Source organism: Geotrypetes seraphini, chromosome 14 (assembly GCF_902459505.1).
Source record: "Geotrypetes seraphini chromosome 14, aGeoSer1.1, whole genome shotgun sequence".
Taxonomy (NCBI): Eukaryota; Metazoa; Chordata; class Amphibia; order Gymnophiona; family Dermophiidae; genus Geotrypetes; species Geotrypetes seraphini.
The window spans coordinates 45,979,859-46,003,896 of record NC_047097.1 but is presented as its reverse complement, the minus strand read 5'-3'; the positions used below and the strand labels follow the sequence as shown (position 1 = coordinate 46,003,896).

The window sequence follows — 24,038 nt, the reverse complement described above, 5'->3', positions numbered from 1 at the left end:
GCCCTCCTGCCCTCGACGCAAACCCCCCCTCCCCCCAACGACCGCCCCCCCCCAAGAACCTCCGACCGCCCCCCCAGCCGACCCGCGACCCCCCTGGCCGACCCCCACGACACCCCCAACCCCCTTCCCCGTACCTTTCTGTAGTTGGCCGGACAGACGGGAGCCAAACCCGCCTGTCCGGCAGGCAGCCATCGACGGAATGAGGCCGGATTGGCCCATCCGTCCCAAAGCTCCGCCTACTGGTGGGGCCTAAGGCGCCTGGGCCAATCAGAATAGGCCCGGGAGCCTTAGGTCCCTCCTGGGGGCAGGGCCTGAGGCACATGGTCAGGTTGGGCCCATGTGCCTCAGGCCCCGCCCCCAGGAGGGACCTAAGGCTCCCGGGCCTATTCTGATTGGCCCAGGCGCCTTAGGCCCCACCAGTAGGCGGAGCTTTGGGACGGATGGGCCAATCCGGCCTCATTCCGTCGATGGCTGCCTGCCGGACAGGCGGGTTTGGCTCCCGTCTGTCCGGCCAACTACAGAAAGGTACGGGGAAGGGGGTTGGGGGTGTCGTGGGGGTCGGCCAGGGGGGTCGCGGGTCGGCTGGGGGGGCGGTCGGAGGTTCTTGGGGGGGGGCGGTCGTTGGGGGGAGGGGGGGTTTGCGTCGAGGGCAGGAGGGCCTGGGATCCCTCCTGCCCGTAATGTAGTGCAGGGTGGGGTTAGGGGGTCGCCGTGGCCAGGAGGACTTGGGCTCCCTCCTGGCCCGATATTGTGTGGGGAGTTGGGGAATCGGCGGGGCAAGAGGGCTTGGGCTCCTTTTTGCCCCGATCGTGTCGGGGAGTCGGGGGGGCAAGAGGGAACCAGGCGGAGAGAGGGCAGTTAAGCGCAGTGCCTGCGCGGAAGGATGCAGCTCGGGCGACTTCGTTGTGTGAAACGAAGTTCGTTGTACGGATCAAGACATAAAGTTCGTTGTGCGCAGCGTTCGCTGTGCGAGGCGTCAGTTATGCGAGGCACCACTGTATTTTTATGAGCGATGCTCCTTGAATGTATGAGCGACTGCTCATGTGCCCAGCTTAGAGGGAATACAGATTATCCCAGGACAAGCAGGTAGCATATTCTCAAATGTGGGTGATATCATCCATGGAGCTCCAGTATGGATAGGTTTAAAAGTACATCGCCACTTTAACAACTTGAGAAAGTTCGCGAACTACCCGCACCACGAATGTTTAAGTGCTTTCCTGTCTGATGTAAACTTGCAGCTCCTCAGTTCTTAGTTTAGTTTTTCAAGGAGCTAAGAATTCGTGTCTGTGAACATTGTTCATATTTTTGGCGTTTACCTTCCCGTTCACGCGTTTTTCTTTTAAATATTTTTTCTAAAAAAAAAAAGAGAAAAGTCTTTTTTTCTTTTCTTTCTTTTTCTCATGGCTTTTGCCAGAGGGCTTTGTTTTTTTCCTCTCAGCCATTCAGTTTGATTTGGCTGACGTGGTCTTTCCATCAATGTCCAGGCCTTTACATGGTATTCTTAAAGAGACTTCACAAGAATTGGGAAATGCCCCTCACCATTACAGTGGCTCCTAGAAAATTAGACTCTCTGTGTAAGATCATTCCTTCACCAGATTCTGACAAATCACAGCTTCAGCACCAGCCATTAGTGGTGGAGTCGACGTTGAAAAAATCTACTCCATCAAAAGTCTATGCCTCAGTGCCACCAGTGCATGAAGGGTGCACTATAGACAAATTTGGATGTCGCCTGTACCAAAATTCCATGTTAGCGAACAGAGTACTAAATTGCAATTTCTATATATCCTGCTATATCGAGCATCTGGTTCAAAAATTCTTCTTTTGATAGATACATTCTTTCTCAACATCTGCAGGAATTTCATCATATATTTCACACCCGTACCTTAGCTATATGGCGAGATCAGCTTGTGATGCCTTTGAATTATCATCCAGAGCCTCAGCTATATCAGTGACCATGAGACATCTTCTCTCACATCAGGCTGCTCTATGGGGTAAAGACCTAGAACAACTCCTATTGCCCACCACTTATGAGGTATTCAGGAAACGCCTCAAAACCCACCTATTCCTGAAATACCTAGACAGTTAACCCACTTCCCTCTTTCCCCTCCCTTGCCCTTTCTCCCCATTGTTCCCCACATCCCTTAAGTTAATTCAACTTGTACGTCAACTCAACTTGTACTCCACTAATCTTTTGTAAACCGCATAGAACTTAACGGTATTGCGGTATATAAACTGTTATTATTATTATTATTATGATTAAGAGTCTCAGATATAGATATCAATCTTCAGGACAGATTAGCTAACATTCCCTGCTTGGTGACATTTTTGAAAACGCTACACAAAAGCTCAATGACTATGAGAAACATTAGGATGCTTTGGTTAAATCCAAGCCTAAGCCTTTAACTTCTAAATCTTTTAATCTTTCATATCAAAGGCGTTTTTCTTCGACTGTAGCAGAAAAAGCAAAAGCAACAGCATCCTCAGAAAACTCAATCAGCAGCTCCTTCAAAGCCTGCTCAGTCATTTTGACGAGCTTCTAGAGAGCATAGCCGCTGTTCCTCTTTCCCAGCCTCTGCCTCAAACAGTTGGAGGTTGGCTCTGGTTTTATTGTCACCATTGGAAATTAATAACCACAGACCTCTGGGTTCTAAAAGTCATTTGAGAGGGATACTCTGTTCACTACATCACTATGCCTCCAGATTATCCTCAAAGAGAGTCCTCTTTCAAACCTCAACAAGCATCCCTTCTTCAAGAGATAGAATCTCTTTTCAATGCAATAGAAGAGGTTCCACCTCTCCAAAGGAATCAGGGATTTTACTCCTGATATTGCCTAGTTCCAAAGAAGATGGGAGGTCTGCATCCAATCTTAGACCTCAGGGGCCTGAACAGGTTTTTAGTGAAGGAAAAGTTTTGTATGTTGTCCCTAGCAACTTTATATCCCCTCTTAGATCACAATGACTAGCTATACTTTAGATCTGAAAGAAGCTTATATTCCATTGTATCCATTCTCCTGAAAATTTTTCAGATTTCAGGTGGCGCAGCATCAGTACCAATACAGAGTCCTACCTTTTGGCCTTACATCCTCTTCCAGAATATTCACCAAGTGCCTGGTTGTAGCGGTAGCAGCGTTGAGGGCTCAGGGCTTCCAGGTGTTTCCCTATCTGGACGATTGGCTGATTAAGGACCCAACATTACATTACACAACATTACATTACACAACATTACATTACATTACATTACATTAGGGATTTCTATTCCGCCATTACCTTGCAGTTCAAGGCGGATTACAAAATAATTATCCAAGATGTATTACAAGAACTTACAAAAAAAAAAAAAAAATTGGTCATTTTCAAAAAGAGTAAGAAATGGGTAAGGTTATTTGTTTGGGGTAGTTGGCTTTAGTGAGAGGTGGAGTTTGAGACTTGCGGTATTATTTCTTTTTTCAGAGTTTTCTTGAAGAGTATGGTCTTTATTTCTTTTCTAAAAGTCTTGTAGTTGAGGGATGCCGTCAGTAGATTGGCGATTTGGTTGTCTAGTTTGGCTGCTTGAGTGGCCAGGAGGCCATCATATAGTTTTTCCGTTTGACCTCCTTAATTGGGGGGTATGAGAATGGGGTGTGAGTTTTCCTATGTCTGGTTGCAGTGTTGTGGATGAGGCATTTATTCAGGTAGTTTGGACTGTCTCCATATAAAGTCTTAAATAGTAGGCAGTAGAATTTAAATTGTATTCTTGCTGGGATCGGAAGCCAGTGCGATTGGAGATATGCTTCTGTAATGTGATCATGTTTCTTTAATGAGTAGATGAGTCTTAGTGCTGTGTTTTGGATAGTTTGTAGTTGTTTTGTTATGGTTGTAGGGCATGGGAGGTAGAGGATATTACAGTAGTCAAGTAGGCCTAGTATTAAGGACTGAACTATGAGCTGGAATTGAGTTTTCTCGAAGAATTTCTGAACTTGTCTTAAGTTTCTCATGACTAAGAATGACTTTTGTATTGTTTTATTGATTTGCGGTTGCATGGTGCAGCATCTGGCGATAGTTATTCCTAGCAGTTTTAGGGTGGTTTGTAAGGGGTGATGGCAGCGACTCAGTTGACAATTCTCTTCCTCCAGAAGTTTGGCTTTGAAATCAATTTTTGCAAATTCCAACTTCAACCCTCTCAGAATCTACATTTTATCGGAACTCTGTTAAACACAATTCATCTCAAGGTGTTTCTCCCTCAGCAAAGACAAGACAATTTGATTCAGCTTTGCGATCAGACTTACCATCTTCCATCAATCTCGGCCAGACAAATGATAGTGCTCCTGGGTCACATGGCTTCCATGGTGCATGTTACGCTGTTTACGAGGCTTCATCTCAGGACCCTTCAATGGGCTCTCGCATCTCAGTGGTCAAAAGCTCTCGACCCACTTACTGAAGTTAAAATATTGGCATTCGCAGATGACTTGTTCCTTGTTCTCACTAATCCTACTGTGTCCTTACTGTTAGTACTCTTATTTGCTGGTTGAAGAACATATAAGGGGGGGGGGGATTGATGGGGAATGAGTTGGGTTCTTTTTGAAAAATGTTTTTGAGCTTCCTTGTATCTGCAAGAGTATGCTGTACCTTTGTTCAATAAAAATTATTTGAACATAAAAGTATAGAAAACATGAAGGATCTAATAATGATTGAAAAATAGTCTAGAGTTTGACAGCTAATATATTTAATACTAAAAAATGCAGGGTGCTGCAAAAAACAAAGGGAGAAGTAGAGTATAAGGACTGAAGAACTAAGGCCAGTACTGGGCAGACTTGCACGGTCTGTGTCTGTATATGGCCGTTTGGTGGTGTTAAAGGAGTAGATAGCATTGGGGAGCAGCAAGCAGAGAAAAGCATGTCTGCCTCTGCTCAGCACATCACGTGACCTCCTTCTAAGGACTAAGTTCATGTGAGCAAAAAAAAATTGTGAGCCAAAGGACTGAGTTGATGTGAGCAAATATTTTCTGTTACATTACCCTGATGGTATTATGCACACTGTGCATTACAAATTAAGAATTATGGAAAATAAGATTGATTTTTTTTTTTTTTTTTAATTGAAAGGATTTCAAAACATTTTTCAGCTAGCACTCAGAAGCCAACACCCCCTTCCCCAGGTCAAGACAGTAAGTTGTCCTGACCGGTTTTGGTCTCTTGACAGTTGGTCAAAAATGTATTGAAATTAGTTCAATGAGTCGATATAAATAGAAAATAGAATTAAGATGATATTTATTAACCCTTATAAACACGGGTACCACACTACTTTATCCTGAATTTAAAATACAATTATTTTTCTACCTTTATGTTCTGGCCATTCTCTTCTCTGGTTTCTGCTTTCCTCCGTCTTAAGTCTCTCTAGGATTTCTCGCCTCCTTTTCCTTTTGGCGTTTTTCAATTTATTTTTCTACCTCTATGTCCAGATTTAACTCATTCTTACTATCTAGTCTTCAAGTTCCCTCTTTTTTTATGATCTACCAGCAGCTTTCCATCTCTTTCCCTCACCCTTGCTCTCCTATTTTACTTCCCTTTATTCCCAGTCTTTCATTGACTCTGCCTTCTTTCTCTCCCCCTTCTGTACTGTTTGCACCTATATCTGCCCATTCTTTCCCCTTTCATCATTGCCCTCTTTTCTGTCTCTCCCCCCCCCACCAGTGAAGACCAAGGCAAATAATTCATTTAATCTCTCTGCTATGCTATGCAAGTAGAAGGGAAGCCAGGGCACGAGGCAGACCTCAGCGGTTTTTGCCTTGCGTTTCTTTTTTTCTTTTTTCAGCAGGTTCGGCTGTTGCAGGGCAGGGGCCGGAGATAGCAGGAGAGACAGCGAGGGCAGGAAGCAGGCAGAAAGACCCGGGGTCGCGGCGAGAGTTAGCTCCGCCCCCCCCCCGTCGCGTCATAGGTCGCATCGGCGCCCGGGCTCCCCTTTAAGTAGAAGGGAAGCCAGGGCACGAGGCAGACCTCAGCGGTTTTTGCCTTGCGTTTCTTTTTTTCTTTTTTCAGCAGGTTCGGCTGTTGCAGGGCAGGGGCCGGAGATAGCAGGAGAGACAGCGAGGGCAGGAAGCAGGCAGAAAGACCCGGGGTCGCGGCGAGAGTTAGCTCCGCCCCCCCCCGTCGCGTCATAGGTCGCATCGGCGCCCGGGCTCCCCTTTAAGTAGAAGGGAGCCAACGGCGCCCAGCCGTTCGGCGCGCGGCGAAGGCGAGCGGTAAAGGCGCTCGCCTTAGCGAGAGCGCCTTTGCGAAGGAAGCCTGTGAAGGAGCCCAGGCAGCCCAGCAGCAAATCTAAATCCAACTTCTAACTTTTAACCTCAATAACTTCTAACCTTAAAAGAAAAAAAAAAAATAAAAAAAAAAAAAAAAAATTCTATTCTCCTCTTATCACTTTCTCTCTCTCTACTTTTTCAGATAACTGCACGTCAGGCACCGCTCCCAAATCACGGAGGCTACAGGAATGGAGGCTACAGGAACCCAGGGGAGCTACCCAGTTTTCTGCATCGAGTGCCATATGTATGACTACCTCCCCTCCGGGAGGCAGGTATACATTTGCAATCGATGTCAGGAACTGGATAGCCTGAAGAAGGAGGTCGGGAGACTGCAGGTTCGAGTACAAGAACTGGAGGGACTGTGCACCCTGGAAGAACAGTGTTGGACAACCGTGGACACCGCCAGAGAAAGCCACATCGCAGAACAAGTTAGGGAGCTCGAGAAATTCATTGATGAGGCCTGCAAGATGGCAGAGGCACAGGACCACCAACACACCAGGAGGGAACCGACAGTTGGACGACAGGAATCACCAGACACCATGGAACTAGGACCTTGCGGAGGACCTGGGCAGGCAGAGGGGGAGGAGATCCATCAGAGCCAGGAGAAAGGACTAGCGAACTGCGCAGATGACACAGACCTGAGACCAGGGGCGGAGACACAGCAGAGCCCAGAGAACGGACAAACGGACTACACATATGACACAGATCTGAGACCAGAGAGACAATTGAAGAAGGGGAGATCGGCTATTGTGGTCGGGGACTCAATCCTGAGAGGAGTAGACAGTCACATAGCCGGAGGGAGAGAGGACAGACTGGTAACATGTCTCCCGGGGGCAAGAACAAAAGACATCATCAACAATATCGAGAGGATCCTGGAGGGAGCCGAGACGGAGGAGACAGCAGTAGTGATCCACATCGGAACCAACGATATCAGCAGGAGAAACTTCAACAGGACTACACTAACAGACCAGTTCAGGACCCTGGGGAGGAAACTGAGACTAAGGACAAGGAAGATAGCCTTCTCAGAGATCTTGCCAGTACCGAGAGCGGACACAAAGAGACAGAGCGAACTACAATCAATTAACTTTTGGCTGAGGAGATGGTGCGAGGAGGAGGGCTTCCACTTTGTTAAGAACTGGACTACCTTCTTGGGGAAGAACAAGCTCTACAGAAGAGATGGACTGCACCTTAGCACAGCTGGGACGAGGATGCTGGCACGCAACGTCCAGAACGTCATAGACTTGGCTTTAAACTGAGAAGAAGGGGAAAGCCGATAGTCGACCTGACCTCGACACATCGGACATCAGTACCTGACAAAGATACTGAACTGGGACATTGTAAAAGAGGACTAGGGTCTGAGGGTGTATGGGTTGAAAAAGGACCTAAAGACGCATTGCAGGGATCGAGGGCACAAATGGACCAGGTAAGCGGGACCAATACAGAACAACAGGAAACAGAGGGGCAAAGTCATTGTGAAAAAGAGCCCAGGACTGAGTGGGAATTAGGAGAGCAGGAGGCGCAGGGGAAACAGGCAGAGGACGTCACACACACACAACAGGAGGAGGACGAAGCTCAGGGGCTGGCAAACCATGAGGGAAACTGCAGGAATACCAAAGCACAAGGGAAACAAAGAGAGAGGACAAAAAACTGGGTCTTAAACTGCCTATACACAAATGCTAGGAGCCTGAGGGCCAAAATGGGAGAACTGGAAATCACAGCCAGCAATAAGGACCTAGACATAATTGGAGTCACAGAAACGTGGTGGACCGAGGACAATCAATGGGATGTGGCCATACCAGGGTACAAACTATACAGGAGAGACAGGACACATAAAAAGGGTGGAGGAATAGCGCTGTACATAAAAGACTCCATACCATCAGCCAGGACGGAAACAACAGTACGGGCGGATGGCCTGGAATCACTATGGGTTAAGCTACAGGGAGGAGCAGGAGCAGACATTAAACTGGGTCTGTACTACCGCCCACCTGGACAACCGGAAGAAATCGACCAGGAGATGGAGGCTGAACTGAAACAGGTATGCAGAAGCGGAAATGTGGTGGTGATGGGGGACTTCAACCATCCTGGGATAGACTGGAGTATTGGGCACTCAAACTGCGCAAGAGAGATAAAATTCATAGAAGTCACGAGGGACTGTTTCATGGAGCAGCTGGTCACGGAACCAACACGGGGCGATGCCACTCTTGACCTAATCTTTAACGGACTAGGGGGGCCAGCAAAGGAGGTGGCGGTATTACCCCCACTAGGTAACAGCGATCACAACATGATCCAGTGCAAGCTTGAAATTGGATCATCAAAGGGGAAAAGAACCACAACGACGGCACTCAACTTCAAAAAAGGAAATTATGATGCCATGAGAAAAATGGTGGGAAAGAAGCTCAAAGGCAACATAGGGAAGACGGAATCCGTAGAAAAAGCCTGGACCTTACTCAAGGAGACTGTGCACGAAGCACAAAGCATATACATCCCCAAGTTCAGAAAAGGGTGCAAAAAAAATAGAACAAAAAACCCAGTGTGGATAACAAGTGCAGTGAAGAAGGCGATAAGCGACAAGAAAGCATCGTTCAGAAAATGGAAAAAAGATCAAACAGAGGAGAACCAAAAAAGGCACAAAGAACACCAGAAAGAGTGTCACCGAGTGATTAGAAAAGCAAAAAGAGAATACGAAGAGAGACTGGCAAAGGAAGCAACAAACTTCAAGTCGTTCTTCAGATACGTGAAGGGGAAGCAACCGGCGAGAGAAGAAGTGGGACCATTGGACGATGGAGACCGAAAGGGAGTTGTAAAAGAAGAGAAAGAGATAGCTGACAGGTTAAATGAGTTCTTCACGTCAGTCTTCACGATGGAGAATATAACCAACATTCCAGAACCCGAGGAGATCGTAATAGGAGACCAAGAGGATAAGCTGGTCAATTTAGAGGTAAGCCAAGAGGATGTACTCAAGCAGATTGACAGACTAAAGAGCGACAAATCGCCGGGTCCGGATGGCATTCACCCAAGGGTACTCAAGGAACTAAAAGACGTAATAGCGGAGCCACTTCGACAGATATGCAACCTATCCTTAAAAACCGGAGAGATCCCGGAGGATTGGAAAATAGCAAATGTCACGCCCATCTTCAAAAAGGGCGCAAGGGGGGACCCGGGAAACTACAGGCCGGTGAGCCTGACCTCAGTCCCGGGAAAGATGATGGAGGCACTGATTAAAGACGGCATCTGTGAGCACATCGAAAAAAATGGGCAGCTAAAACCAAGTCAACATGGCTTCTGTAAGGGTAGGTCATGCCTCACAAACTTATTGTACTTTGAGGGCGTGAACAGCCAGGTGGATAAAGGGGAATCTATAGACATCATTTACCTTGACTTCCAAAAAGCCTTCGACAAGGTGCCACACGAGAGACTGCTTAAAAAGATATGGAACCACGGGGTACAAGGGGAGGTCCACCGATGGATCAAAAACTGGCTGTCAAACAGGAAGCAGAGGGTTGGCGTAAAGGGCCACTACTCAGACTGGAAAGGGGTCACGAGCGGAGTTCCGCAGGGGTCGGTGCTGGGACCGCTCTTGTTCAATATCTACATAAATGACCTAGAGGCGGGAACTAAGTGTGAAGTCATTAAATTTGCAGATGACACCAAACTATACAGCAGGGCTCAAACCAAGGAAGACTGCGAGGATCTCCAAAAGGATCTAACGCAGCTGGAAAAGTGGGCCGAAAAATGGCAGATGAGCTTCAACGTGGGGAAATGCAAGGTCATGCACGTGGGGAAAAAGAACCCGATGTTCACATACAAAATGGGGGGAACACCACTAGGGGTTAGTAACCTGGAGAGAGACCTGGGAGTGATGGTAGACGCAACACTGAAGGCATCGGCGCAATGCGCCACAGCCTCTAGGAAAGCAAACAGAATGCTGGGTATCATTAAGAAGGGTATTACAACCAGGACGAAGGAAGTTATCATGCCGCTGTATCGTGCAATGGTACGGCCGCATCTGGAGTACTGTGTCCAGTACTGGTCGCCGTACCTCAAGAAAGACATGGCGGTACTTGAGGGAGTACAAAGAAGAGCAACCAAACTGATAAGGGGAATGGAAAATCTCCCATATACCGACAGATTGAAGCAGTTGGGACTTTTCTCCCTGGAGAAGCGAAGACTTAGAGGAGACATGATAGAAACCTTCAAGATCCTGAAGGGCATAGAAAAAGTAGACAGGGACAGATTTTTCAAATTAAGGGGCACCACAAGCACAAGGGGGCATTGGGGGAAATTGAAAGGGGACAGGTTTAGAACAAACGCTAGGAAGTACTTTTTCACTCAGAGGGTGGTAGATACATGGAACGCGCTCCCAGAGGCTGTTGTAGACAAGAAAACACTAAATGGTTTCAAAGAAGGTTTGGATAGATTCCTAGAAGAAAAAGGGATTGGGGGGTATAGATAGGTATAGACCATTGCTCAGTCAATGGGACTGATGGGCCGCCGCGGGAGCGGACCGCTGAGCAGGATGGACCTATGGTCTGCCTCAGCGGAGGCAACTTCTTATGTTCTTATGTTCTTATGTTCTTATGTTCTTGTCTTCCCTGAGAGCTCCTTTTATCCCTCTCATCTCTCTCTTCTTCCCTCCCCCTCCCAGTAGTCTGACATCTCTCTCCTTCCCTTCTCCCCTTCCCACAGTCTGGCATCTATCCCCACCTTCCCTCTACCATGGTCTGGTATCTGTCCTTTCCTTCTCCCTACCCTGGTCTGGTAGGCATCTCTCCTTCCCTCCAGTGGTCCAACATCTCTTTTCTTCCCCATCCTCTCCCCATGGTCTGGTATCTCTCCACCCTCCCCTTTCATCCCACGAAGTCTGGAATATATCTTTTTTTATCTTTCCTCCTCATCCCTGTGATCCAGGATCTCTACTATCCTCTCCCTGTGATTTACCCCCCAAAAAAACCTTTCCAGGATCCTGTACCTGGAGGAAAGGTACCATCTGAAGGCACACAAAAGGCAGAGATTCAGATAAAGCTGTGAAGAACAACCCCATCCCCTTCTCCCACCCAATCCCCAAGCAACTTCCCCCCCAAACCAATACCCCAGCAATAATAGTAGAGTAAATAACACTCCACCAACCCCCCCTATCATATCAACTTTCCCAAGTAATAGATCAATGAATAAATCAATAAACTAGGAGGATGGAGTATCATACAAAGGCCACAAGCTTAGTGAGGGAATTATCAGAGTACAGATTCCCAGTTTGTTTTAGTCTGATGGTCAAGCAGATCCGGGGCCAGCTCTTCTCTTGGGGTGCTGTGGGAGTTTAGGGCTTGGGGTTAGGGGGAGGATTGGGGTACTTGGTTTGTGTTGTCCCATGCATCTATGTTTGTTTTGCAAAATTTCAATAAAAATGTTTCAATACTAAAGGCCACAAGCTCAGTGCATAGAACCTCTTATAATAACATATATGTTATTTCAAGTTCTCATTCTGGCTTAAAGCAGTGCCATATAATCATTTACAACAGAGGTGTCTAACCTGCGGCCCGAGGGCAATGTAGTGTTTTCCTCTGCTGCCCCCGTGTGTTTACCATCTTGCTGGCTCCCTTTTCTGTCTTGCTGCAGCTTTTGTGCGGCCCCAGAAACATTTTTTTTCAGAGAATGCGGCCCAGGGAAGCCAAAAGGTTGGACACCCCTGATTTACAACAATCCTCCATCCCACCCTTAAATCTCCCTTGTTCAATTTATTCTAACTAGGATAAAAAAATTTTATATTTCATAATTTATTTAAATTCATAATGAAATTTTTTTTATATAAATAAGAAAGTATATATATTTACAAAATATTAGATAAAAAGAACAGCAACACTTAACTAAATGGCCATTTGCCAGGGCCAATGTTAGTATGTTTTTGGGTTTTTAAGGAAATTAAGATTAGTCAGAAAATATTTTGATATTTCAATATTTTCACTAGTGGTCATCATTAATTCTTTCATAATTGGATTATTATAAGTTTATCTTGGGTGTACTACTAGACTCCTAAAGAGATTACAAACTGTTCAAAATATTGCAGTTAGTTACACCTTATTTTGTTCAATTACATTGGTTACCAATTTCTGCTAGGATAACTTATAAGCTCTGTGTATTGATTTTTTTATATTTTACATGGCCTGGCTCCTCCTTATTTGCTGGAGTTAGTGTCCTTAATTTTTGGTAGACAGGGTCATATACAACAAAATCAATTTTGTTTACAATTTCCATCGCTTAAATCAATTAAGCTATTCCGTCAACTTAGTGCTTTAGTTATCAAGCTCTAACTATTTGGAATAAACTTCCTCTCACTTTTAGATTGGAAACTATAGTTTTTAGAAAGCTTTTAAAAACAGTTTTAAGAAAATTTTGAACTGTTTGTTTTTATGATTTACAGTACTCCCCCGAAATTCACAGGGGTTCCGTTCCAAGACCACCTGCAAATTTTGAAAATCTGCGAATATTGGATGTGGTGCTAAAATGGCTAAATATGCCCTCCAAATCAAATTTAAATAGAGTAGAATGTGTGTTCTCACCAATAATGATGAAGATATGGACAGGAAAGCAGAAAAGCAGAGGATTTACAGCTTCTCGGTTGGCGTCTCTTCTTCGGGAGCATCAGAAGGAGTCATATCTTCTGATGGGTCTTCTTCTGGTGTGGTTTTGTGCTGGCTTTCCTTCATAGGTTTGAGGAACATTGTGATGGGAAGTTGCTGTTGTTGTTTCTTCATGGTGACAAGGAGGGTCTTATGTCTGAATGGAAGCATCAATGCCATTATTAACTTTAAGAGCCCGAACCATATAGGGATCCCATGCTTCAATCATCCCTTGCAACTCCCTTGCTGTCCTAATAATCTGGGACAGATGTTCCAATGTCAGACCCTGCTCCTCCTCAGGATCTTCGCTTCCCCTTCATCTTCGCTGGCAGACTTTGTTAACTCCACACAAATCCTTTTTTGTCAGGGGCTCAGAATGGGCATCAGTGAGATTGTCGAACTCATCTTGAGTGATGTCGTCAAAACCTTTGCCACCTAGTATCTTTGCCAGTCTCATGGCCTTATTGACAGCCTCATGCTGAATTTCTTCTGGTGAGAAGCCATTGTAGTCATGGACACACTCTGGCCACAGCTTCTTTCAGCAGGCCATGTAAAATATAAAAAAATCAATACACAGGGTTTTCTTTTTCATGTCCTTAAGAGCAGCATGGATGACTGACAGGCACATTGCAATTGTAAAGTTACGCCAGTAACTCTTTAATGTAAAATTATCATCTGTATCCATTGCATCCACAAGGTGTTGGAGAGAATTTCTTGTATAAAGAGCCGTGAAGGCGTTTGGGTGGCATCTTAGGGCTTTCACCGGTTTGTGAAACAATCGAGATAGCTAAACTGACTGGCTACTTTCAAAACTCCCACCAAACCTTTTCAATCATCCTCATTGGCCACTGTGCTTTCAGACATTTTGTATATGTAAATTTAGCTCACAAAGGATGATTGAAACATGGGATGGTTCGGACTCTCAAAGTTCATAGAAATGGCATTGATGCTGCAATTCAGACATGTACATTAAAACCTTCCTTGCCACCATGAAGAAACGACGACTGTATGGTACATGGGGAAGAACAAGGCAGTGATCGGGAATACAGTATCAGTAAGTTTCTGTAATGACAATAAGAGATAAGATAAGAATTACTGTTCAGTATATGGTTCTAAATTAATTCTCATCAGGAAAATAAAAGAAAAACCGCGATTGAGTGAGGGAAATTTGCGGATGAAAAAAACGCAAATCACTGGGGGCATGAAATCTGAAACGCGAATAAGCGGGGGAGTACTGTATTTCAATATTTAACTTGGTTTGCTTCCAGTAAGCTACCTGGAACTCATAAAGGCTATGGTGGAATATAAAAAGCTCTGTAATGTATCTTATAATCATTATAGGAAAATTTTAAAAACTTACTTATTTAAGCAATTGGGGGGAGGGGGGGATAATATGGATGTGAACAAACAAATTGATAGTGGAGAACCAGTGGACATAATATACTTGGACTTCCAGAAAGCGTTCGACAAGGTTCCACATGAAAGACATCTCAGGAAACTACAAAGCCATATACTAAGATGGATAGGCAAATGGCTGGAGAACAGAAAGCAGAGAGTGGGCATAAATGGGAAGTTCTCAGACTGGGAGAAAGTGACTAGCGGTGTGCCCCAGGGCTCGGTACCAATGTTCCCTCTAAGGATTGATGAGGTGTGTGCAAAAAAATATATGCATGAGCGACAATTTACATATTCCACAAATTTATGAGCAGGCACGGAGGACGCATTTTTAAACAAATGTAGTTTATCCTTGTACTCCTTATGTATTTTTTAATCATCTATGGATATGTTTGTATGTTTATTGTTCAAATGGTTTTATTTATTTCCCAAAATTTATTTTTGTTATACACATTGAAAATATTTGATATTGCGTTTAAATCAAAATCTCAATAAACTTGAAACGAGTGCCCGTGAGATTGTGGGAGGGTTAAATACTCAAAACTTAGAAGAATAACAATTTACTTAAAGTTTTTGCTTCGCCAGCTTTCTGGTATCTTTACATACAGTGGCGTACCTAGCATATGTAACACCCAGGGCCCATCATTTTTTGGCACCCCCCCCCATCTGTACGAAAAACATGATTTTTAGTAACAAGCCACACGTCACACATGAGTACCTAGGAAAAAGCAGCATCTTACATATTGCAGTGAACAGTACATCAATACACTCATTGTAAAACTAAACAAGCCAGACCAGCACAGATCAATCCTACACCGTCAATCCTAACAGAAAACTATGTCTTTCGAACACACAGAACACACCTTTGCCTAGTATGGAATATGTAATCACAAACTAACCCCTCCCTCTTTTACAAAACTGTAGTGTGGATTTTAGCTACGGAGGTAACAGAATGCTCATAGAATTCTGAGCATTAGAGCTGCTACCACCATGGCTGGTGCTAAAAAACGCTTCACAGTTTTGTAAAAGGGGGGATAAAATAAAAATACATAGACAAAGATTAAATTGAATCAGCAAGAAGCTGGACTCTGCATACAATGCTTCACAGAAACAATGACACATGTCTCCTAAAGCAATAAATAAATAGAAATTTTTTTCTACCTTTGTCTTCTGTGGTTTCTGCTTTCCTCATCTTCTTGTAACTCTCTTCCTTCCATCCACTGTCTGCCGTCTCTCTTCCCCTATATGGCATCTTCTCTCCTTCTATGCCCCTTCCAGAAACTGTATGCCTCCCCCTTCCATCTCTCCTTTCACCCCCATTGGTCTGGCATCTCTCTCCTCTCCTTCCCTCTCCCACACCTCTCCTCTGCAATCCCTTTCCCTTTTTTCCCTCATTTCCCTTTTCAATTTATTTTCTGCATCTGTCTAGATTATGTTCTTACTACCCTCTCATCAATGTCCTTTTTTACTGTCTACCTAAAGCTTGCCACCTCTTTCCCTCACCCCTCCAGTGTTTCCCTAACTCAATCCTTTTCTCCCCTCATGTGTCCTCCTTTTATTTATCCCCTCCTTCCATCATGTACCCTCTTTCTCCTACCCTTCCATCTAGTACCTTCTCCTCTCTCTGTCCACTTATCATCCAGCATCTGCTCCCCTCTTTCTCCCATTTCCTTCTGGCATTTGCTCCCTTATCTCTCCCATCTGCACTTCCATTCAGCTTAGGCTCCCCACTACCATCCAATGTCTGCCCTTTCTCCCTCCATCCACCCCTCTTCAATCAGCATCTTCCCCCTTTCTTTCCCTCCAATATCCTTCCCCTTTCTCTGTACATCAATTCCATCAGCACCACCCTTCCATACCACCCTGCCCCCTTTCTTTCTCTCCACCACTCTTCCATTCCAGCAGTCCTGCTCCTTTCTCTCCCTTCATGCAGCAAGGTCCCGCGATGATTGCAGCTGCCTGCTGCCAATCCACCCCACTCTGACATACTTGCTCTAGAGCGGACTCAGCAGCCGCATGCTGGAAGGGCCCACGATGACTCGTCTGCTGGCTCTGCTCTGGAAGAAGTAAGTTACGTTGGAGGGGGTGGACCCGGCAGACGCAGGGAGTTGCAGCAAAGTCCCGCAATGACTTCGTCTGCCGGGTCCACCCCCTCCGAGGTAACTTACTTCTTCCAGAGCAGAGCCAGCAGACGAGTCATCGCGGGACCTTCCTGAACCTCAGCGCGGATGCTGACTCTGCTGAAGAGAAAGTAAGTCAGTGGTAACGTGACCATTTATTTTTTTCATCAAAAGGGGACATCTATTAATTGACTGTGTATCCTTTCTTTCTTTCTGCACTCAGGCCCAACAATTGCCCCTTTCTATTCCCTCCCTCCTTCCTTCCCATGTCCTTAGTGCCCCCAGTGCCTCCTTCCTTTGTGCCCCCAGTGCCGCCTCCTTATGTCCCCCCACTGCCTTCCAGATTTTGCCCACCCCAAAGCCAGCCAGCTCTGCCACCTCTCCATTTTTTTCTCTCTGTCACCACCGCATCCCCTATGCTCTGGCATCTCTCTCTTCTCCTTTCTTTCCTTCGCACCCCATAGTCTGGTATCTTCCCTTCCCTGATTCTCTGGCATCTCTCTCCTTTCCTTTTCTTCCATCTTTCCCTCCCCCTCCATGCTCTCACATCTCCCCCTTCCTTTTCCCTTAGTCTGGCATACCTTCCTCCTTCCCTCCAAGCCCTGGCATATCCTTTCATTCCCTCCCTCATCTTCCTTCTCCCTTCAGCTGGGTACCGCAACACTCTCCCCTGCAGCTCTGGACTTCCCCACACCTGCTCCCCCAAAATTGCCATGCTTCGGTTCCTCTTCTTCCTTCCTCCTGCGGCACCATCAACTCTTACTCCCTCTAATGCCGGCCCTGCAGCTCCGGACTTCCCCGCACCTTCTCTCCCCCCCCCCCCCCCCGGATCGCTATTATTTTAAATGTTATAGCTGCGGGGCTGTATCCATCAGTGGAGATGTCTAACCTCGGCCTGCCCCGGAACTCTTACTGCAGCAGCCGCCCGTCTAGGCAGGAACAGGAAGTCACTGTTGCAGTAAGAGTTCCGGGGCAGGCCAAGGTTAGATGTCTCCACTGATGGATATAGCGCCGCCGCTATAACATTTAAAATAATAGCGATCTGAAGGGGGGCAGGTGTGGGGAAGTCTGGAGCTGCAGGGCCGGCGTTACACCAATGAGAACAAGGGGCGGACCGCCCCCCACTTAGTACGCCACTGATTGCGGGGATCATGAAAGGAGCTGCATCTCACCTCCGCTCGAGTGAGCGACACCAGAAGAAGCATGAGCGACGCCACTGAAAATAGTGAGCGATCGCTCATGCGCTCACCTTAGAGGGAACACTGTAAAATCGGTACTTAGGCCCATCTTATTTAATATTTTCATCAATGACCTAGAAGAAGGAACATCCAGTGAGATCATCAAGTTTGCAGACGACATAAAGCTATGCTGGGCAATCAGATCACAGAAGGATAGCGAGGAACTCCAGAGTGACTTGTGTCAGAGAAATGGGCGGAGAAATGGCAGATGAAGTTTAATGTGGAAAAGTGCAAAGTAATGCATTTAGGCTGAAAGAACAAGGAACACAAGTATAGAATGTCAGGTGCAACTCTGGGTAAGAGCGAACAAGAAAAGGACCTGGGTGTACTGATAGGACCCTGAAACCGTCGGCACAATGCGCAGCAGCGGCAAAGAAAGCAAATAGAATGTTAGGCATGATAAAGGAATCACGAGTTGATCAGAGAAAGATATAATGCCGCTTTATAGGGCAATGGGCAGACCACACTTGGAACACTGTGTCCAACATTGGTCTCCCAACCTAATAAAACTGCTGGAGAGGGTGCAGAGACGAGCTACGAAGCTAATAAAAGGTATGGAGAACTTGGAATACGAGGAACGACTTATGAGACTGGGATTGTTCTCCCTTGAGAAAAAGAGACTGCGAGGGGATATGATCGAGACTTTCAAAATACTGAAAGGAATCGACAAAATAGAACAGGAAAAAAAATTATTTACAATGTCCAATGTGACACGGACAAGAGGACATGGACTGAAGCTAAGGGGGGACAAGTCCAGGACAAATATCAGGAAGTTCTGCTTCACGTAACACCTGGAATGCTCTCCCAGAAGAGGTTATTGCAAACTAGATGCACATCTCCTTACGAGAGGCATAGAGGGATATGGGTGACTAAAATTACGCCAGGTGTACACCTGGCTGGGCCTCCACGTGTGCAGATCGCCAGACTTGATGGACCGAAGGTCTGATCCGGAGATGGCAGTTTTTATGTTCTTATGTTTCCATTGTTTTGTAATTCTCTGTGAATGCACAGTTCTTTGTTAACCACATAGAACTGCGATGTGTTTGCCGTATAGAAATGGAATGTTCTCTCCCAAAAGCTTTTCCAAATAGGAAGGTCTTCAGACTTATGAAAAAAATAAATAAAATTAAGTTTCTTAATTACTTGTAACTAAGGTGGCAATGAATTCCACAAGAGAAGACCCTGAACCAAGTGGCCAAACAGTATAATTGGAATGTGAGAGCTAGGCACTGGACAAGTGAGGATGCTTATGAAATACTGTATATAATAAACCTTATTGCACTGTTGCATGCACACACAAAGTTAAAGAGATAATGGGCTGTTTTATGGTACTATTTGTCAAAACAATCCTGCGATTCTTCTCTGATTTGCATCCTGTATGATAAAGGAGCTGTTTCTAATTTTGAAAGTATTGCTAATTGTGCAAGCTTGGCTGCTGCCATTTCTGTATTCATGCAGAGAAATTGAAAGTTATTCCTACTAGAGTTCATTTTAAAAGATGGTTTCCAAAGTCACATCCTAAATGTAAGAGACTACAGTTTTTTATGGTAATATTATTAAAAGAAAATACAGAATAGATAATCAGTTTAACTCCATAAAAGTTTTTAACGCAGCAGGCTAAATTTTTACCTAACCTGTTAGTAAATATTTTATGCATTGAACATTAACCTGATGTATTAACTTGCCTTATACTACTACTATTTATCACTTATATAGCATGGAAAGGCATAAGCAGTGCTGTCTATTTTGACATTTAATAAACCAGATTGTAAGCTCTTCTGAGCAGGTCCCAACTTGGGACTGGCATGACATATAGGGTTGGGGATGGGTAAGGTGAGAGGAGTTAGAAGTTGAAAGCACTCTTGAAGAGAAGAAGGAATTAAAAAGTCTTGAATAAACCGAGTCCTTGCTAATGACAAGATAGACATAAATAATGCTTAAACTTCTCTAAGTTGAACATGTTTTGTATCTTTTTGTACATATTTTAAAACTCTGCATTTGTTTTTTTTTCATACTTGATACATAAAAAGATATCTTTTTGCTTCCAGCAAGGTCAGCAGTTGCCTGCAACTTGCACACCAGTAAGTGGACGACAGTCTGGGAGCAGCAAGCGGAAAGAGCTGAAGGAGAAAGAAAAAGAAAAGAATGCTTGTGTTCTTTTGTAACAGAGAATGGAAGTTGTCTGGTGCCAAGTTCATGACCCCAGAAACAAAATGAGCAAATGATGAAGACAACCAGTTCCATGCCATCTGTGCCTGACTACCCCACTAATTTTCTTTGGAAGAGGAAGGGTGACTGCTACAATCACACAGACTTTCTTGAAAGTCAGAGTGTGTTCATTCAAAGATGACATTGCAGGTTGGGTGTGGCTGTGTTTTATGAGTCAATCATGCAACACAAATCACGGAAAGTTTTATGTCATAGTGACATTAATTACGCAAGACTTATCAGTCTGTAAGCTACTTCTTTTCAAACAGAGAGGACTTTTTTTTTTTTCAAGTTTCTTCCTGAAGCTCATTAGCCTAGTAGAATTCTAGTTTAATTTCCATCTTAAATTAATGTTACAAACTGTTTGTCCATAACACAAGCCATCTGTGAGGCTTGGCATGCAACCATTCCTACTTTCTAAGTGTCCTCTAACCAAGGGCGCATATCTCTTTTTGAACCTAGGATTATGTTGGGTTATTGGTAATATATTTTTTTATCTCATGATAAAGTTTCATACTTACATTTGTGTATCCTTTGGATGTATGAAAGCTTCTTGGATGTTGCATAAAGGAAAATTAGATTTCACAAGTGAAAAAAGTGGATGTAATATCCAAATTTGATCAGGGTCTGACATGAATTCATAGTTTACTTCAGTTCTAGCTCCTTTTTTATTTATGAACTTCTCTATCTGAAAAATTAGTAGAGAAGAAATTATGTATAATTGTTGAATTATGTGGGAATTCAGAATTATAACTATGTTCATATCTATACTTTTTCAAATGGAACAGTATTATCAAAATCTCCATTTTATAATCACCTCTATCTATTTGAAAAATACCTGTATTATCAGTTTCAATTATTTCTATATAGTGAGAGAGATCATGTGTTCTCAATGCTTGTTTGAAAGGCAAATCCTCTAGGCACAGAATTTAACTGAAAGGTTTCCAATAACCAATATACTGTATTATATGTGTTTCAAAGACTGCATACTGTCTAGCTGTTAAATTCAAACATCTGGATAAGGCCAAGTTGTAAGTGTTGAGTTTTTATGAATATAAGAATCTCCTTGTAGAAGTAATTTTTTATTTATTCATGAGAACTGAATAAAACTTGGCACATCATATAGTTTTAAGATACCAAAGCAGACTAAGAGGAATGAAAAATGATCCTGTGTTTTTGTAACAGTCTGTTAATTGCAGTGATACTTGATAATATATTTAGTTACCTTTTTAGAACCATTTGCTGCTGTAAAGACCTTGAACTTTATGCTCTTGGCTTTAATACATTCCTCTCCCCGATGGGTGTTTGCAGGTAATTCAAGCTCTTGAGGATTGAAAGAAAAGTATTATCTGAGACTAAATTTCTGAGTTGCTCTAACACCATCAAGTCTTAATATAGCAGTGCTACTTGCCTTCCATAATGCACCTGAGTTCTTAAGATTGGGTTTCCTGTGTTGCAGCACTGTGGTCAAACTAGGCCAGCTAACAGTTTAGCCCTTTTATTAAACAGTTTATTAACAGTTTAGCCCTTTTATTAAAGCTTTGTGTACACTACCTGCCAAAAAGCCTGTTTTATAGCTATGGGCTTCTTAGCAGTTAACACATGCTAACCTTTACTTAAAGGGTGCCCAATTAAAGTGTTTCTGCAGTCATTGCCAGCTGTTGTAAGACCAGACCATGGAGGCTAAAAGCTACCTTAATTGGTCATTGTTTAGCTTCACATTATTGACTAATTCAGTAAAATTTGTTGACACTTGGTAACACTGTTATAAATTGTAGTATCATGTTTCTCTGCTTCAACTTTCCTGAACTTCATGATATGTAAAAGTTGTAACATAATCATGGTGTTAGCCCTGGTGGGTTAATTTTATAACTACTTACAGTACCTTTAGCTACAAACTGCATTATAGCACAAATTATATTGTGGATCTCACATAATGGAAGACAAGGATATCTGATACACCATCACTTGTTTCCAGCTTCTAAAGGCCAATCATTTAATATAGGTTCTAGTACTAAAGCCAGTTCTATAAACAATGGGCTAGATTCACTAACCCCCGATTCTGTGTCCGATCCGTGCCCGATTAAATTCAGGCCAATGAATTCACAAAAGGCCTGCATGCAAATGGGGATTATTGTTGACACGCCCCCCACACCCACCTCATGGATCACTAGAGAGTGATCCCAACACATGCGCAGAACCTTTGTAGATGGTCTGCGCATGCAGCTAAGTCTAGAGCTGTGACTTTTTTTTTTTTTAGGTTTTACTAGCCCAGCAAGCCCACGGGCTCGCAGTACAGAGAAGGGCAGGAGATCAGGGCAGTCGGAAAGGACCTCAGCAGTCGCTTTCTTTGAATCGGCCAGCCCAGTTGGTGTTGCTTTTTTATTTTAGTGAATCGCTTCCTGTCTACATTTGAATGTCGTTCCCCCTCATTTGCATGCACGGATCGGAGGATGATCAGGTCAGAGGGAAGTCGGGTCGCAAAGGGCTCGCAAACCAATTGGTACACGATCGGTTTGCTTAGTGAATCTAGCCCAATGTAATGAACAGAGGATGCTGAGGTTTATGTACTAGGAAGAAAATTACAATAGACAAAACAAGGTAAAGCAACCCCACATCAAATAAACCAGAATAAAACAAGTGGGGGAAGGGACTGTACACATCAGACTTAGAAACAATAAGGTTTATTAAACATAACCATATATAAAAATTAGTACATATATAGATACAGCATCCTTTTCTGGAAAATTACCACATGCTGTTTGGGGGGGAGGACCACCCTCAGAGGTGATAGTGTTTTGAATGCAGTTCTGTTTTGATTCTGCTCTTGCTAGCAGGAGAGCTCAATATTTATTTTCTAATTTATTCCAAAGACTAATAATGCTACATTTTGTAATCTTTCCTAAAGGAAAGACTGAAGGGTAGTAAAACTGTAAATATGTAAATATTTGGTAAAAATATAACTGTTTCTGGATCATTGTCTTTTGGACTTTCTTGAAAACACGTTACTGATAGAAAAAACAAGGGGTAGCTCATTTGCATTTTGGAAATCTTTAGCTTTTCAATTTTTGTTACTAATTTCTATAGTTTTCAACAGCACTGTACATACATGCAGGAACTTGGTCTATCCTTACTGAAGATGTTCTTGTACCTGGGAAATGGCTCGGGTAATTTGCCCAGGATCACAGAGCGCTGAAATGGGAATCAAACCCAATTCTTTAGGATTGTAGGTCACATAAGAACATAAGAATTGCCACTGCTGGGTCAGACCAGTGGTCCATTGTGCCCAGCAATCCGCTCACGCGGCGGCCCTCTGGTCAAAAACTAGCACCTTGAGACTAGCCCTACCTTTGTACGTTCCGGTTCAGCAGGAACTTGTCTAACTTTGTCTTCTATCTCTGGAGGATGTTTTCCCCTATGACAGACTCCGGCAGAGCATTCCAGTTTTCTACCACTGTCTGGGTAAATAACTTCCTTATGTTCGAAGGGAATCTATCCTCTTTCAATTTTAGAGCATTCCCTCTTGTTCTCTCTATCTTGGAGAGGGTGAACAACCTGTCCTTATCTACTAAGTCTATTCCCTTCAGTCCCCCACCACTGCAATTTCATACCGCTTTGCTACTAAAATTTTTATATGGCTAGATTGTGACTAAATAAAAATTTACCTCTTCCTGTTTGCCCTCTAAAGCAGTGTTCTTCAACTTTTTTACACCTATGGACCGTCAGAAATAAAATAATTATTTTGTGGACTGGCAAACTACTAAGACTGAAATTTAAAAAAACCCCATCTCCATGAGCTTGATCCCTGCAAACCATCTGATCCCAACCGCACAAGCCTTAAATAGTTATGAGTTTATATTGAATGTATTTTATTAAAGTATAAAAAGAAACAATATTTTGTACAATTGTCATTTTATAAATACAAATGATACAGAGCAAGGATCAACAAAACCCCTGTCTCCCCTCCCCATATATCCCCTCTACTATCAAGAAAACTAAATAAGCCAAATTATTACAGAATCTACACAGAAATATCATGCTAACAGAATACTGCAGTCACATATGACAGGAATAGTGTTAGGGGAGTGCAAGTAGGGCAACTGCCCTCTAGTCAGAAAGAGCCCTAAGCCAGCTGGAGGCTAAATAATGTAGTCTCCATTTATGTCTAACACCAGCTCTAGCAGGATGCATTATTT

The 24,038-nt window shown here is 43.9% G+C and overlaps 1 protein-coding gene across 3 annotated transcripts in view; it reads left to right on the top strand.

Moving 5' to 3' along the window:
- Nucleotides 1-21,482, top strand: part of MINDY2 (MINDY lysine 48 deubiquitinase 2) — a 257,977-nt gene extending 236,495 nt beyond the window's left edge. For all 3 annotated transcript variants that reach the window (XM_033920683.1, XM_033920684.1, XM_033920682.1), the window contains one exon: nucleotides 19,683-21,482. In XM_033920683.1, coding sequence (XP_033776574.1) covers nucleotides 19,683-19,799 — 117 coding nt within the window. In that variant the 3' untranslated portion in view covers nucleotides 19,800-21,482. The remainder of the gene's footprint in view (nucleotides 1-19,682) is intronic.
- Nucleotides 21,483-24,038: the final 2,556 nt, after the last annotated feature.